Source organism: Diospyros lotus, chromosome 1 (genome assembly GCF_014633365.1).
Source record: "Diospyros lotus cultivar Yz01 chromosome 1, ASM1463336v1, whole genome shotgun sequence".
In the NCBI taxonomy this organism is placed as follows: Eukaryota; Viridiplantae; Streptophyta; class Magnoliopsida; order Ericales; family Ebenaceae; genus Diospyros; species Diospyros lotus.
In genome coordinates, this window is record NC_068338.1 from 50,687,787 (window position 1) to 50,702,089 (window position 14,303).

The window sequence follows — 14,303 nt, forward strand, 5'->3', positions numbered from 1 at the left end:
ATCAAAATTTTTTTTTCTGCAGCCCATCAAATTTTTTTATCTGCCTTATCCTTTCTTCTTTGGAACTTTAGAAAAATATATATATATATTTAAATAAAATATAAACAAATTCTTATAATAAAATGTCTCTAAAATGATATATTGACAATATCTTCATAAATATTAATTATCATGAATTTATGATAGATTTTTTAGTTTTCACATTCCTCATAAATTTGAGGTTTAATACACTCATTGTTTGCTTATGAGTTATATAATTTACATACTAGGAAATAGTAATATTTTATTTTAAATTTAAATTCTATATTAAAAATATATATTACATTAATATGTTATATGTTTTATATTATAATACCCAAATTTTTTAATTTCCAGAAACATCAATCTTTTGCTGATAATTCATCTTAAAGTAGTATATTGTATATATAATATAAATCGACAAATGGGAACACATGTACAAATTCCAAATGAATCTCTATAAACCATGGCTAAACTTCTATATATTTCTTCAGCAATGAAACAAACCAAAGTATGGGAGCAACAAAGCTTCTCCAAGCTATACTTGTCAATTTACAAAGAAAGTTATTGTCAATTGGCTCCTACACGTTGATGAAAAGTAATAAATAAATCGAAAACAAAATTGCTCCTACTGGAAAAAGAAAAAGAAAGAAACATGTGGTCATAGACAAATATACATGCAACCACATGTCAGGACTTCAAATTGACTCTCTGTTTTGTATAGACAAGGAAATGGATGAATCAAAGAGCATAATCATCATATAGCAATTTTATGATTCTATTACTATATCTTACACACCAAAGTTCTTTGCTATTTTCAATCCCATCTGTCTTCTAATAGCTGATTCAGAAATAGGGGGGGCCTTGGAAGAGCTGCTGGCTCTGAATGACATTTTTCAACAAGGGACTAATCCCTTGTTAATAGCCAGCAGGGAGATCAACTAGTGCTCACAGAGCTACACGGTTGAGTTAAAAGGATCCATATAGTGAAGCCATCAAAAAGCTATCTTGGAATGGACTCCTTGGCGGTATCTGGTAATCCCTTGACGCTCTTCACAACCAAATCATAGTTGATTGAAGCGAGCTGAGACAAATTCTACAAAGAAAAAATAATACAACATTGGATTTCATGCTTTTGAACTGAAAATGAGTGTAACTTTGGAAAGAAAACAATTGTGCTTTCAAGGTGAACCCGAATAATTCATTTATTTTTACCACCATTTGTCATATCTGAGTCTCACCTTAAATGAGAAATTGCTAAATGAGTACTTCACATCAAGATTTGGAGCACTGAATTCAGCTAAATTTCCACATTCATCACCCTGCTTTAGAGAAGCATAATGGTTAGAAAGATAATCAAATGCTGCAACAGGTTTGCATGCCAAAAAAAAAGCTGGAAAGAAAATAATGAGCACAAGATCAAATTGTACAGCTTTTGTTATCTTTAGATCATAACTTGATTTCAAGAATTCTTACCAAGACCACAAAATTTGAATACATTAAAGCTTTCAGGTATTCGCTGGTTTTTAACTATACTGGTGAACATATTACAGTTACAGTAGTCATTTTCAATTTCCTTTTTTAGTCAGATCGGAGCTGTATCCATAACTATATGTATTTAGAGTGTTTGGATGTGGAATTCTGTGATCTTCAACTGAAGCAACATATATTAGATCATGTATGGCCTGTGTTATGATCCATCAGTGTGATTCACATATTATCATACAAAACCATACATACATCTTCATCCTGTGTGTAGCATGAACCACTGCTGCCTGAAATACTGCCTGTTTCAGTCATATCCTCAAAATCACTGCCTCCACCAACATTTGCATCTTCTGGATTCCAAATGTAGCGGCTCATGAAATAGCTAGTGTCTTGTGGTTCAGCTGAAGGTATGAACATGGCCTGCACATGACAAGTGAACCTTAAAGAGTTTGCATATGGCTAACAATCAATTGCTTTCAGTAGAAAACAAAGATTCAAACAACCTTCTGTCTTGCAAGTGTGTCCCAGTTGATATTCTTGAAGAAAGAATGGTGCTTTACCTGCCAAATTTACTTTAACTTTTATTGCCATCATCACTTGAACTAAGCCCTGACTAAGTGCAGAAAAAACACATACCTCTCCAGCCCCAGTAGCACCTAATCTTTGAACTGAATTTTCTAACAGCAATCTGAAATAAAGGGAATAGGTAAGTCTGATATCTTGCTTGGCCACATCTCCAAGTGCAAAAGGAACCAAATGATTACACAATAACACTTCAATATAACAGCCAGTTATTATCATACACCAAAGGTATATGCTGCTAACTCCAAACTTTTGCCAAAGGTAAAAAACAGAAAAAGTAGATGGAAGCCAATTTTCTATGACTTTAGATCTTCAGCATCTTGCATTATAAATATATGTATACATTTTGTTTGCATAGCAGCACATTAAATTGTTTATAACTCCAAAATGAGTTAATACAGAAATGGCAGGAACAAAATATCTGTTATATTACATATAAGGGGTCATATGTAACAGACACCTACCATACGAAAATGCATAGTTTATGAGAGAGAGAGAGAGAGAGAGATGGTTATCTTTCCTATTGCTTCATGAGATGAATTTGAGAAGAGGCAACTTTTTGAGCTCCCAACATAGATGAAATAAAACCATTTTATAGAAAATAGTAACAAATTCTCTGCAAGTAAACTGTTTAACATCAAAATAAGTAATAAAATCAACAAAATATAAATACCATGCAGCAGCAACCTCAATTCCATATTACTTATTGGCATTAACACAAAAATTCTACCCCTTCCCCCCCCCCCCCCCCCCCCCCGCGCGGGGGCAAAGAATAGTCCAACAAGGAACTTGCATAAATAGTCCACTGACTATCAAGAAGAGCATATATGAACTATCATACCATCCCAAAAAAAATTATCTTTCTCGCAAACTTACTTATCAATTAGGTCATATGCTTCCCAGCTCATTTCCTCTGGTACTCGAGGCCAAGGTATATCTCTATTCATGATGTTATCAAAAATTTGCTGCAGTAACATGACACATCAGTAATAATAATAGACCTAATTCAATCAGGATGTACGACAAAATAATAAATAAAGTCTAAATTTTCATTTATGTGGTCAAGATATCAGAGACTATATGTACATTTTCGGGCCCCAAAGGTCAATTACTTTGACAAAAACAATTCTCATAAATGTTTATCAAGATGGTAAAAGTTTAGTGCTTAATAATCCAATTTTTCATAGAAGTAATAGTTTAGGCCAACTTATTACTTGAACTATTAAAAGCTTGTTGGATCAAATACCATGAATTCTAGACAAAAATTGAAAATATTAAACCAAAAGAAAATTAAGAGAAAAAAGGTAATGAATATAAATTTATAGCTATCATTAGACTAAAAAGAGTAAAATAGGACTTCTAGGTCACAATCAGATATTTAATTGTTCAAGGAAATAATTCTTATATAACAAGAATATCAAAGAAATCAACTACACTATCATTAACTTCAGTTTTTATATAACAACCAAGGCCCAAAAGTTGTCTGGCCAACAAATTGTAAATAAATATATAAATGGCCAAACATGAAGTTGTCTTTCTTCTGCCTATTCAAGACATTACTATTTTCAGAACAAATTGATAAATAGAATTTAGTTATATGAAAAATAAAATGAAGGAAAGTTTTTTAAGTTGGTAAGGTCCTCTTCAACATGGACGAACTGGGACTTTAAATGGGTTAAATGTTGAGAGTGGAAAAAAAATAAGGAAGAGCCAAAAGGCCAACAAGGATTATATAGAGGGAACAAGAAAGAAACTTAAACGAGGACATGGCTTCCAATGGTACAAACTGGAGAAAATGGACCCAAGCATCCTACCCCAAGTAACTAAAGTTTAGGCATGTTATGGTTATCAGAATTTTAATTGCAACAACTTAAGCTAATATGTTAATTACATCATTTCTCAATATCTGTTGCATAAAGTAAAAGTTAAGGGGAAAAAGTCAATTTTTAGTGATAATATTGTGCAGCTATATATGTATAAACGTAGAAACCACTTCCTGAGATCCTTGGGATTTCCAAGTCTAGGCAACTTGCCTGTGGATGTTCTGCATTAAAAGGAGGAATTCCTACAAGGAGCTCAAAGAGAATAACACCCACAGACCACCAATCTGCTGTTGCACCTGTGAGAAGAATAGATGGATAGATAAAACAATTCAGAACCACGGGAAGAAAAAGGAGCAAAGTTGTTAAAGCAAGCACATGAAACATTCATCATCAGTATAATAATTTCCGAACCATGTCCCATGCCAAGAAGTATCTCTGGTGCCAAATAGTCAGGGGTACCAACAACTGATTTCTTCTGGCGCTGTTCTCTTTTCGTTGATGGTTTTGGAGCATTTTTTGGTTCATCGTTTCCTAGAAGAGTGGTGCTGCTAACTGGAGGACCTGACAAGTCATCTGTGCTGTTAATGAGTCCTACCTTGGAGAGCCCGAAATCTGTCAACTGTAACAGAAGGGATTAGACTTGTGAGAAGTGATAAGTAATAGATTAACTACAGTTTTGGTGCCAGTAAAAGAAATAAAAAGAAGAATAAGGTATAAATGGAACTTAACATGTCAATGGCATATATCAGTTAATGTCCCCGGTGCTTTTCAGCACTGACATGATAAGGATAGTAGGACTTCAGTCATCAAACATAAGACAAAATAGTTGACCTCCTTTAAACTTGAGCAAGTACAAGGTCTATTAAGAGAAGACTGCTCAGCAATTCTCGTATCTTCTAATAGATTATTCAAACTGAGATCACCTTTTTTTTTTTACTATTTGGATTGGCTAAAGGATAGCCTTTTGCTTTCCCTCAGAAATTAATAGAAATGAAACATTAAGGATCATTTCAGAGCCATTTCAGGACTTGCAGTTTCATGATATTGCACTGCATAATAGCGCACAGTTAATTCATTAAGGATGCACAGAAGTTTCTGAATAGGTGCATGAAACAGTGAATGATTGCTTGTTTGTTTCAGCATTTATTACACCTTCAAATTAAGTAGTTGATCTCTCCCTCTCAAATTCACCTGATAGATATGAAAAAATGCATCTTATAGACCATGCTAATGGTTTGTAAAACAACCCAACATTGAAACACAAGGGTTTATATTCAGAAGAAGGTCTTGATAGAATTGCAGTTGCAAAATGATGGATATCAATAGTTCTAATCATTTTCGGAGTCGTAATTCTAGTTATGGAGGATTTTAGTCATTTAGGAACTGATTAGGATTTTAAGTTTTCCTCCCACTTTAATTTGAGTTCCAACCTTAGTTAGGATTAATATGTTTTGTTTTTTGTTTTCTCCTTAATTTAGTCTGCTAGTATATAAATCCTAATGGGTAGGCATTTGTAAATATATAAATTTCTTAAATTTTATGAATTATTTAGATTTGGATGATTGTCTACTGAATACAAAGATTGTCAATTATTTTCCTACCAATTTTCTTCTCCTTCAATGTTCTTTCTTCTTCTCTGCTGCTTCTACATCTATTCTCTGTCTTTTCCGATCTTCTCATGCTCCTTTCTTCTTTCTCTTTTGTTCTTCTCATTTCTCAATATTCTTCGATCCACGGTTTTATGGTTTATAACAAGAAGCAACTTCTCCACAGCTGGAAATAAGTTTGTGTAATCCTCAGCAGATAACCCTCCCGGTGGCAAAATCTCATGCACTTGCATTTCTGTGCCACATTACCTAGACAAATAAAAAAAGGGGGAAGAAAAGAGCAAGCAAAAAAGTTCATATTGCCTCTTTGTCTCTCCAGTTGCATGATTCTTATTCCTTTTGGCTTTTGCAAGTTCTAAGTAACTCCACACATCCAGATTATAAGCCCTAAATAACAAATACAGAAAGTGAAAGAAATGTGCTAAACCATATATACAAAACATGATATCAAGCTTTTATCCCTAAGTGGGGTCAACTATATGAATTCTACTTCTGCATTCAGTTCTATCTATGGCCTTATCTTCTGTAAGGCTCTTATATCATATATAAGCACCTCCAACCAAGTTTTTCTTGCCTTTTCTCTACCTCTTTTGCTATATACTTGTTCTATATCATCCAATCTCATCATAAGAACATCTTTTGGTCTTCTTCTCACATGATCAAACCATCTTAATTAGGTCTCACGCATCTCATCTTCAAGATGAACCACTTAGACCTTATTTGTGAATAACCTCATCTCTAAATTTATTTTTTCTTGTATGGCCGCACATACATCTCTATTACGCAATGTTGGTGCTTTGTTGCCCGACATTCTATACCATGCAACAAAGTAGTCTTATAACTCTTACAAAATTTTCTTTAGCTTTAATAGAAGCTTACTGCCACATAAAACTCCAGATGCACTTTCCATTTTAACCATGTTGCTTTAATTCTATGGGTAATATCCTCATTGATCTCCCCATCTTTTGGATGATTGGTCAAAGATACTTTTTCCATTTTAACCATCCTATTTTAATTCTATAGTTAAAATCATCATTCATCCCACCATTTTTTTTATGATTAAACAATGATATATATATAAATAGACTAATCTTTTCTTGATATGACTTGATCTTTGAGTTTTACCATAACATCATCTACACTTACATTTTTAGTTTCCCATTTTTTAGTCTCCCCATCTTTTGGATGATTGATCAAAGATATCTGAACTAATCTTTCTTAATATGACTTGATCTTTAAGTTTTACCCTCAGCAACACTTATAATGCTTATATTCTTACTTTCATTCCACATATTTGATTTTCAATTTACTTTAACTTTAAACGTATAGATTCTAAGTGTTTTTCCATATCTTAAGCTTAGTATTCATGCTTTCTTTTCGTTTCATCCACCAGCACAATGTCATGTGTAAATAGCATACACCAAAGCACCTTTACATTGATATGTGTAGTGAGTTCATCTATCACTAGGGCAACGAGGTAATAACTTAAAAGAAATCCTTGATGTAATCTAATTGTAGTTGAAAAACCTCAGTATCTCATCCACGTGTTCATGCATGTCTTCAACAACTTGTAAATAAGCATTCAAACTCTTCCCTTCTCTAAATCCATAAGACGTCTCTAGGGACTTTGTCATAAGTTATTTATAAATCTATAAACACTATATAAAAATCCTTTTGTTGATCTCTATACCTTTCCATTAAGCACATCAATAAGTATATAGCTTTCATAGTTAACCTACAAGGCATGAATCAAAATTGGATTTTAGACACCTTGGTTTCTCTTTTTAATCTTTCTTCATCACTTTCTCCCAAAGTGTGGCTTATTAGCTTGGTTTCTCTATAATTTCCACAATTTTGAACATCACCTCAGTGCTAAACCCTATATAAAATAAACAAAAATGCCTTAAGTACTGTTTCATGAAAATTGCTTCGAAGGTTGCTCATGTTAAACAAATTGAATCAAACTATTGAAAACAAATATATGTGTGTGTGTGTGTATTTAGGTTGTCTCTTCTCCTAAAGAGCACAAGCCTGTAGTTTATGCAGCTACACGGATCTGCCATACAGCTTTAAGTCATATACAAGTCTTATTTGCTTGATTATGACAACAAACCACATATTTGCCAATATTTTCTCTCATTAACACAAAAGTGACTGGTATGTGGAAACTAGAAATATAAGATATTGACCTTGATGTGACCATCTGGACCTATCAACAGGTTGTCAGGCTTCAAGTCTCTGTGGATGACATTTAAGGAGTGTAAGTATTCCAATGCGAGCACCTGCAAATAATAGATTAAGATACTCTGAAGTTATTTATGACACTTGTAAAGTGAAAAAGAAAAGAAAGGATGACAGAACACATGAAAATGAAGTGTTCATTTCTAAATTAAATTTACAAAAAGTTCCTTACAAGTTCTGCAATATATATGCGTGCCATGTCTTCATCTAAGCACCCTAGATTTCGCAGCATAGAATATAGATCTCCTCCATTCAAGTACTCCATGACCAAATACAGATTTTCCCTACATGTGAAGGAATAGAAAAATCTGACCTGTTCATTGGAAGGAATATGTCAGAAAGTTATTTCCATAAGTAAAGGCTTTATTCCTTTGCAAAGACTTCTGGGGTCTGCTCACCACAAAAGGATTACGAACTGAGATTAAGATATTACGCTCAGCCAAAATGCTTTCAACTGCATTTTTACGAATCATATCAGCCTTTTTTAAAACCTGTAAAATTTTCAACAGCATACACATTATTACAGGCCATAGATTGAATAAGGATGAAGATAACAAACTCCTTGATGCCATATGCTTGCAAAGATACGCACTACATGTAATAATTAAGATTGATAAAAAGGCAAACACGGATATATTTATTAAGATTCAAACTGACAATTAGTTCGGGGAAAAGTGGCAAGGAGTAAGGGCTAAGACAGATTTTTCTATAAAAACTACCAGGTATTACATACATACAAAAATCATCGAAGGATGAATGCTTCAAATACCTCTGGATATGGTCTTTTACCTTTATAGCAAATAAGTCTCCAGTTGACCTTTTTCTCGCCAGGAAAACTCGTCCAAATGCTCCTCTGCTAATTGGTTTTATTATTTCAAAGTCTTCTATGGATGTTCGATCCTTAGCAGGATTGAGAGGGCTTGTCCGAAGACTACGAACTGTATCATCTTCCACATAACTATCTTCATCAGCCATGTTATTTGATGATTCTACTTTTTCATCTTCTATCTGCCCACAAAGATGTACATATTTTTCCCTGTAGTTTTAGAAGATTAAAACAAAATTCAGAAACAGTTCTTTGACCTGAATTAATAACTCAACCGTGGACGTAAAACTGAAAAAAGGAAAGGCACAAGTAAATTTAGTGCAGTGAAAAAAGAATTATATATATATATATATGTAGCGCGAACTCAAAGTAATTTTGTTTTTTTCTGAAAAACCAGAAGAAATACTTGAGTTTATGGAGACTCACTGTAATAGTTTCTCTATACGTCTTCCAAATGTTTCCACAAGAAGGGCATCCACCTTCCTGTCTTGTATGGCATACTTAAGGTCTTCTAGACGATCAAGCAAATTCTCCAACGCACTATAGTCATTGGCGTTTACATTGGCGACAGATCGAGCAATATCCACTAATTTGTTTATCTGAAATCCCATGGTACTTTTAGCAAATTAATTTCAGAAGAAAAAACAACAAAAAAAGAACAAAGCAAGTTGTTTATGTCGTAATATCTTAGAAGATCAAAATAACAGATAAAAGGCAGACAAGCAGGTATTGCTGCATACCCCCGGGGAAATGCCAGAGGTAGATTTCACTTTCAGCAGAGTCTCACGATAAAAATGAAATAGGAGTAAATAGAGTGAACAACTGTTCAGGAAACTCGAGGATGAGGACCATTTGGAAGAACATATCATGTTTCCACATATAAAAAGTCATAATATAAACTAAACTCCACTAATATTCTGAAATCAGTCATGCTACAGCTCAAGTTGAAAATTGCATGGGCAATAATAGCATCAAGAATAGTAAACATACATCTACTGGACAAGTGTCATACAGAAAATATTATTAGAATTAGTTTTATCTAAAGTTACAACATTACACCTCTTTGTGAGAAGAACAGAGACATAGGCAAACTAGAAACTGCACAAAACGTTTTGTAAAAAATTTACCTCAACACATTTGCTTTCTCTCACAGAAATGGGCAAGTTTTTAGCATGGAATCATCAATAAACGAAAAGAATATTGGATTCTATGCCGGGCAGGAGTTAAGCAACAAAAAAGAAAACATTCATCAGTCTAGCAATTTGAGAGCCAACTTAAAGGACTGGGTTCTGATACTCCAAAAATCCATATTCATAAGAGAGAAACTTTGGCCATAATATCAAATGGCACTTTTATTTCTACTTTATGAATTAGAAGGTTTAGATAGTGCAGAAGAGCGAAAGATGTCACGTAGATAATCCGTGACGTTGATTACTAAAACTCGTAGTACAAGTTCAAAGCAGAACCTGCTACTTTCACATATAGGCAGCAATACCCAAATAAGCCTGTATTAATTTTACAAGAAGTTACCGGATATGCACGACAATCTGAGTATATGCGTCGGATTGGTATATGTTCACAGTTCATGTTCTGACTTCATTAATTTTGTGAGCTACAAATTATTCAAAAACTTCATGTATATATAGTATATACTATATTCAAATTAATGTATATAGCCATGCTGCATTCATTTTTTCCAGCGACAAGTTATTTAAAAACTCAAAAACAAAATATAAATTAATTTTAGTAAAAGGTTTAAGTGATTCTACAACAGTTAACTTGATAAAACTAGAAATCAAGTGTTAAAATTTTTAATTATTAAATGTTTAGTATTCAAGTATTTGAACATGATTCTTTTAACTAAAATTTGAAAATGACAATTAAAATTGATGGTTGAAAATCAGTTTCTTCAAAGCGTAATTTGTATTTAAGAAAAATTATGGGTCTCTAAGGTAAAACTAAAATCATTTCTAACTCAAACTTCAAAATTTATCTGTTAGTAACTACAAATTAAGTGTATATAATTATGAAGGGAAGATTTCATTAACAGCAGCTATAAAACCAGATTTGTTGTATAACATATAATGTCAAGCAACAAAACACCAAAACACTAACATGTGCAAAATATGATTGTAACAGAGATAAGGATATTATGATGAATTTACAGTTATGAGATAAAATTAAAAATGAGGTTATTTGTAATAATGTCAAAATAACTCATATTAAAAATAAGATGTGTGAGACAATAAGATGGATTTGTCACGTGGAAGAAGATCAATAAATGGAATGAACTGAAATAATATGCACCTGGTGATAATTTTCATTCTCTGTTATAGTTCTCCGTCCACTCAATAGATACTCAATTTGGCTTGCCCGCGGGGTTACTAATGGTGAACGTGGCGTTAAGGTTCCAGCTGATGAGGCTTTCTTATCTGGAGGAGTCGAGACTGACCGTGATTCACACGAAATGTGAGGCAAAGTGTTCTGGATACCCATGCCAAATGAACTATCAGCTTCAGGAACACAATCAAGCATTTCTTCAGAGCAGTAGTGTGATAAGCTGTTCCGCTTGGGTGATAACTCAGCCAGCTCTTCATGCAAACTTGAATTAGACACTCTTGCACCATCTGGGCTTCCAATTGCACAATCTGAACTCTTTGGTGTCCAAGACTCCAATATGCTTTCAAGAGCTTCTGCAACTCTTTCAAGCCGTTCATTTACTGTTAAACCTTTTAAGTCACATCTATCAGCAACTGTACAAATTCTAGAATGTGCCTCCACATGTACGGTTGGTATTTCAACCTCACAAATTCGACATATCAATGAATTATGATAGGTTAGACTGTTTTGATCCCCCCAAAGTCCACAGTTAACTTTTCGTACTCTCGATGGTGTCTCTGAATTTTCACGAGTGCACAAGAGAGTATCCAGGTTTTCACTGTTTTCATCCACACTGCCTGTTTCATCTTTTGCATGTGATAGATCTGATTTCTCCTTGGATGGGGTGTCAAGAGAACCTGTGCCTTTCCGATTCTTTTCAGCTGCAGATGGGAATCTCTTCCAGGATGACATCCTATAGCTGCCAGTAGATGAAGCAACACTTTTGGTGGTACTAACCTCCCCAGCATCACCTCCACTTTCAAAGTTTTGATTTACCTGATCTTGTTTAGTAGCTAGATTTCTCTGGTCCAGACCATATGCTTTATTTTTCTGCCTTCCTGACACTTCCTTTCCATCCAATGAGTCACTATATTCTTCGTGTGGAGGCCCAAAAGCTTGTTCTGGATAGACTCCAAGGTCACTGAGTTGGTGTAGACACAGAATGTGGTCTTCTTCATAAAAACTCTCTTTCTGGAATTGCACAAGCCGAGTGCATCGAGTGAGGATAAACAGAAGGCGGGTATAAACTTGTTTAAGTGTGCCCATTGATAGTTCTTGACGAAGATCATCCAGTTTCTGAACAATGCCCTCACCCTTCAACCAAAATTCGCTTGGTGACATTTTTGCACAAAGCCTGGCTGTAACTAACAGATCCTCCAGATTCTCTTTCCATTCAGGGTGTGACACTGAAGTTTTTTCAAGTATACCCACCAAATCTCCCGCAAACAGACCCAAGTCAGAGTTGACCTCTTCCTTTAATCTATCAAACTTTGCTCTGATCATTACCATAATTTCCTGGAAAAAGATAATACACAATGAGTAGCACTAGCAATTGTGAGCAAATAATCAACAGTTAAAATTGAACATTAAATGAGAAGCAGGGGAGAGAATGTGACTATTATAAAGAAGCCAGCTAGAAAAAATTTAAATACCTCCATATGACCGAATGCTCGAGACTTCCAGAATGGAAAAGGGCGCACTCCTTTGGAATTGAGCTCGTGAGAAAAGCTCTTGATATCTGGGGCTCTCTTTTTGCGTCCACTTGTAACACGCAGTATAGCCTGGAATCGTGGAGATTGGACTTCCTTGGCAAAAGCTGCATGATGACCCTACATTGAGCGCAACACAATGAAACTCAACTACCTAATTCATCCAGCTAACTTTATAATGGAAAGCACAAAATATAAGAGTAAGGGGAGAAGAAAAACAAAGCAAATACAATAAGTGAGAGCTGAATCACCTCCAGTTCCAGACCATTTGGTGATGGGACTCTGAAATATTTGGAATGACTCCACTGACCCTTTCTACCTACAAATAGTTAACACCACTTACATTAAAAATAATAGACAACAGGAAATGGTTGTCTTTTACGTGATACTCTGAGCACACACTACTGATGTTAGCATATGGTGATATTTCTTACATTCAAAATGAAAGAATCATAAATGCTAGGAATTCCCAGTATATATCCAACTATTACTGAGACAAATAAAATGGACAAGCAAAGGAAGATCGTAACAGGGATACGACTTTTTTCGATTCTTTATCTAAGAAGCTGGCAGAGACAATCTTCAAATTGACTACCGTTCTCATTTTTCCTCCTCCACGCAACATAAAATCAATAAAAACATATGCACGCTCTCACATTGCATTTAAGCATGATCATCAGGCTTCTATTTTCCCAAATCAAAAACGAAAACATAGCATAAAGATCTAACAATAAACAAGGAAGATTAGAGGGGAGAATTGACCTTGTTCTATGGATGTGGGATTGTGATGAGATGTCGAAAATTTGGAAGGATGGGCGCCTCCGTCCTTCCCCTGCTTTGACTCTTGGCCGAGATTCGAACGAGCGGCAACAGAAGAGGGAAACCGAAGAGGCGAAGGAAGGGGAGCCGATTTAGTGCGAATGTGATTAAGACCGATAGAAGACGCGTGAACAATCGACCCGTCTTCAGATAACTGTTCGTCCTCGTCGCTGCCACCGGAAACCTCTGACTTGCTAGTCCCCTGCCGCGCCGGAATAGGCGGAACGGTCCTCAGCTTCAGCCGCGGCGGCGAACAATCACTGTTTTCATGGCCCATGTTCAGATTCGAGGATTGATCTGGTTTCGACATTGATCCGGTTCTTCATTGCATTGTGAGTCGATGAATAGCAAATCCCAGAAAGATACGAGAATTGTAGAAAGATCGAGATAATTGAATTGGTGGATTCAAGTAAACGATGCCAATCTGTGCAGATTAGGAAAGGAAAATTACAAGGGAACGGAAACGATTGTATGGACAGAGAAACAGAGGAGAGACTAGGGATTGAATTGGAAATTGTGTGCATGAGAGAGAGAGAGAGGTTTTCGCGGGAAAGGGTCGAAGGGGAGCGTTAAGAGGGTGACACGCAAGAGGCTTTGAATAAGAGGATTCGGTTTCGAGAACGTGCTTCCCTCAACGCAACACAACACTCACATGAAAGAAAATGAAAAGAAAGAGAAGAAAAAATGTGGAAATAAAAAAAAAAATCATTTCCTTCTCTTGTTATTGTTTTGCTTTCTAAAAATAAATTAATTTTAAAAAAGATAAATTAATTTTTCTTTGTATTTTTCAATATTGAAAACATAACTAAAGGTTGGCCCAGTTCATGGTTAAAAATTATTTGTCAAAAAACAAGTTTGTTTTTTTGCATGAACCATAGTTAAAACAAAGGGTCACTTTAACCCCAATGACCACTAAACCGTGAATCTCTCTCCCTTTCACTTTGATACCCTAATTTGATTTTTAGAACATCAGTATTTTCTCTATTTTAATTTATAAAAAATACTATAATAGAAGAAACAATGAAAAAAA

General features: G+C 34.8%; 1 protein-coding gene across 1 annotated transcript; it reads right to left on the reverse strand.

Annotated features, from left to right (window-relative positions):
• Window positions 1-468: 468 nt before the first annotated feature.
• Window positions 469-13,829, reverse strand: LOC127810392 (probable serine/threonine protein kinase IRE). Its single transcript, XM_052349856.1, has 17 exons — window positions 13,217-13,829; window positions 12,706-12,773; window positions 12,398-12,574; window positions 10,893-12,260; window positions 9,012-9,184; window positions 8,549-8,795; window positions 8,158-8,250; window positions 7,932-8,072; window positions 7,708-7,800; window positions 4,323-4,530; window positions 4,122-4,207; window positions 2,965-3,053; window positions 2,143-2,194; window positions 2,010-2,066; window positions 1,759-1,926; window positions 1,260-1,340; window positions 469-1,114 (listed from the first exon to the last, which is right to left on the reverse strand). The coding sequence occupies exons 1-17, from the start codon at window positions 13,581-13,583 to the stop codon at window positions 1,022-1,024; spliced, it is 3,561 nt and encodes a 1,186-aa protein (XP_052205816.1). The 5' UTR covers window positions 13,584-13,829; the 3' UTR covers window positions 469-1,021.
• Window positions 13,830-14,303: the final 474 nt, after the last annotated feature.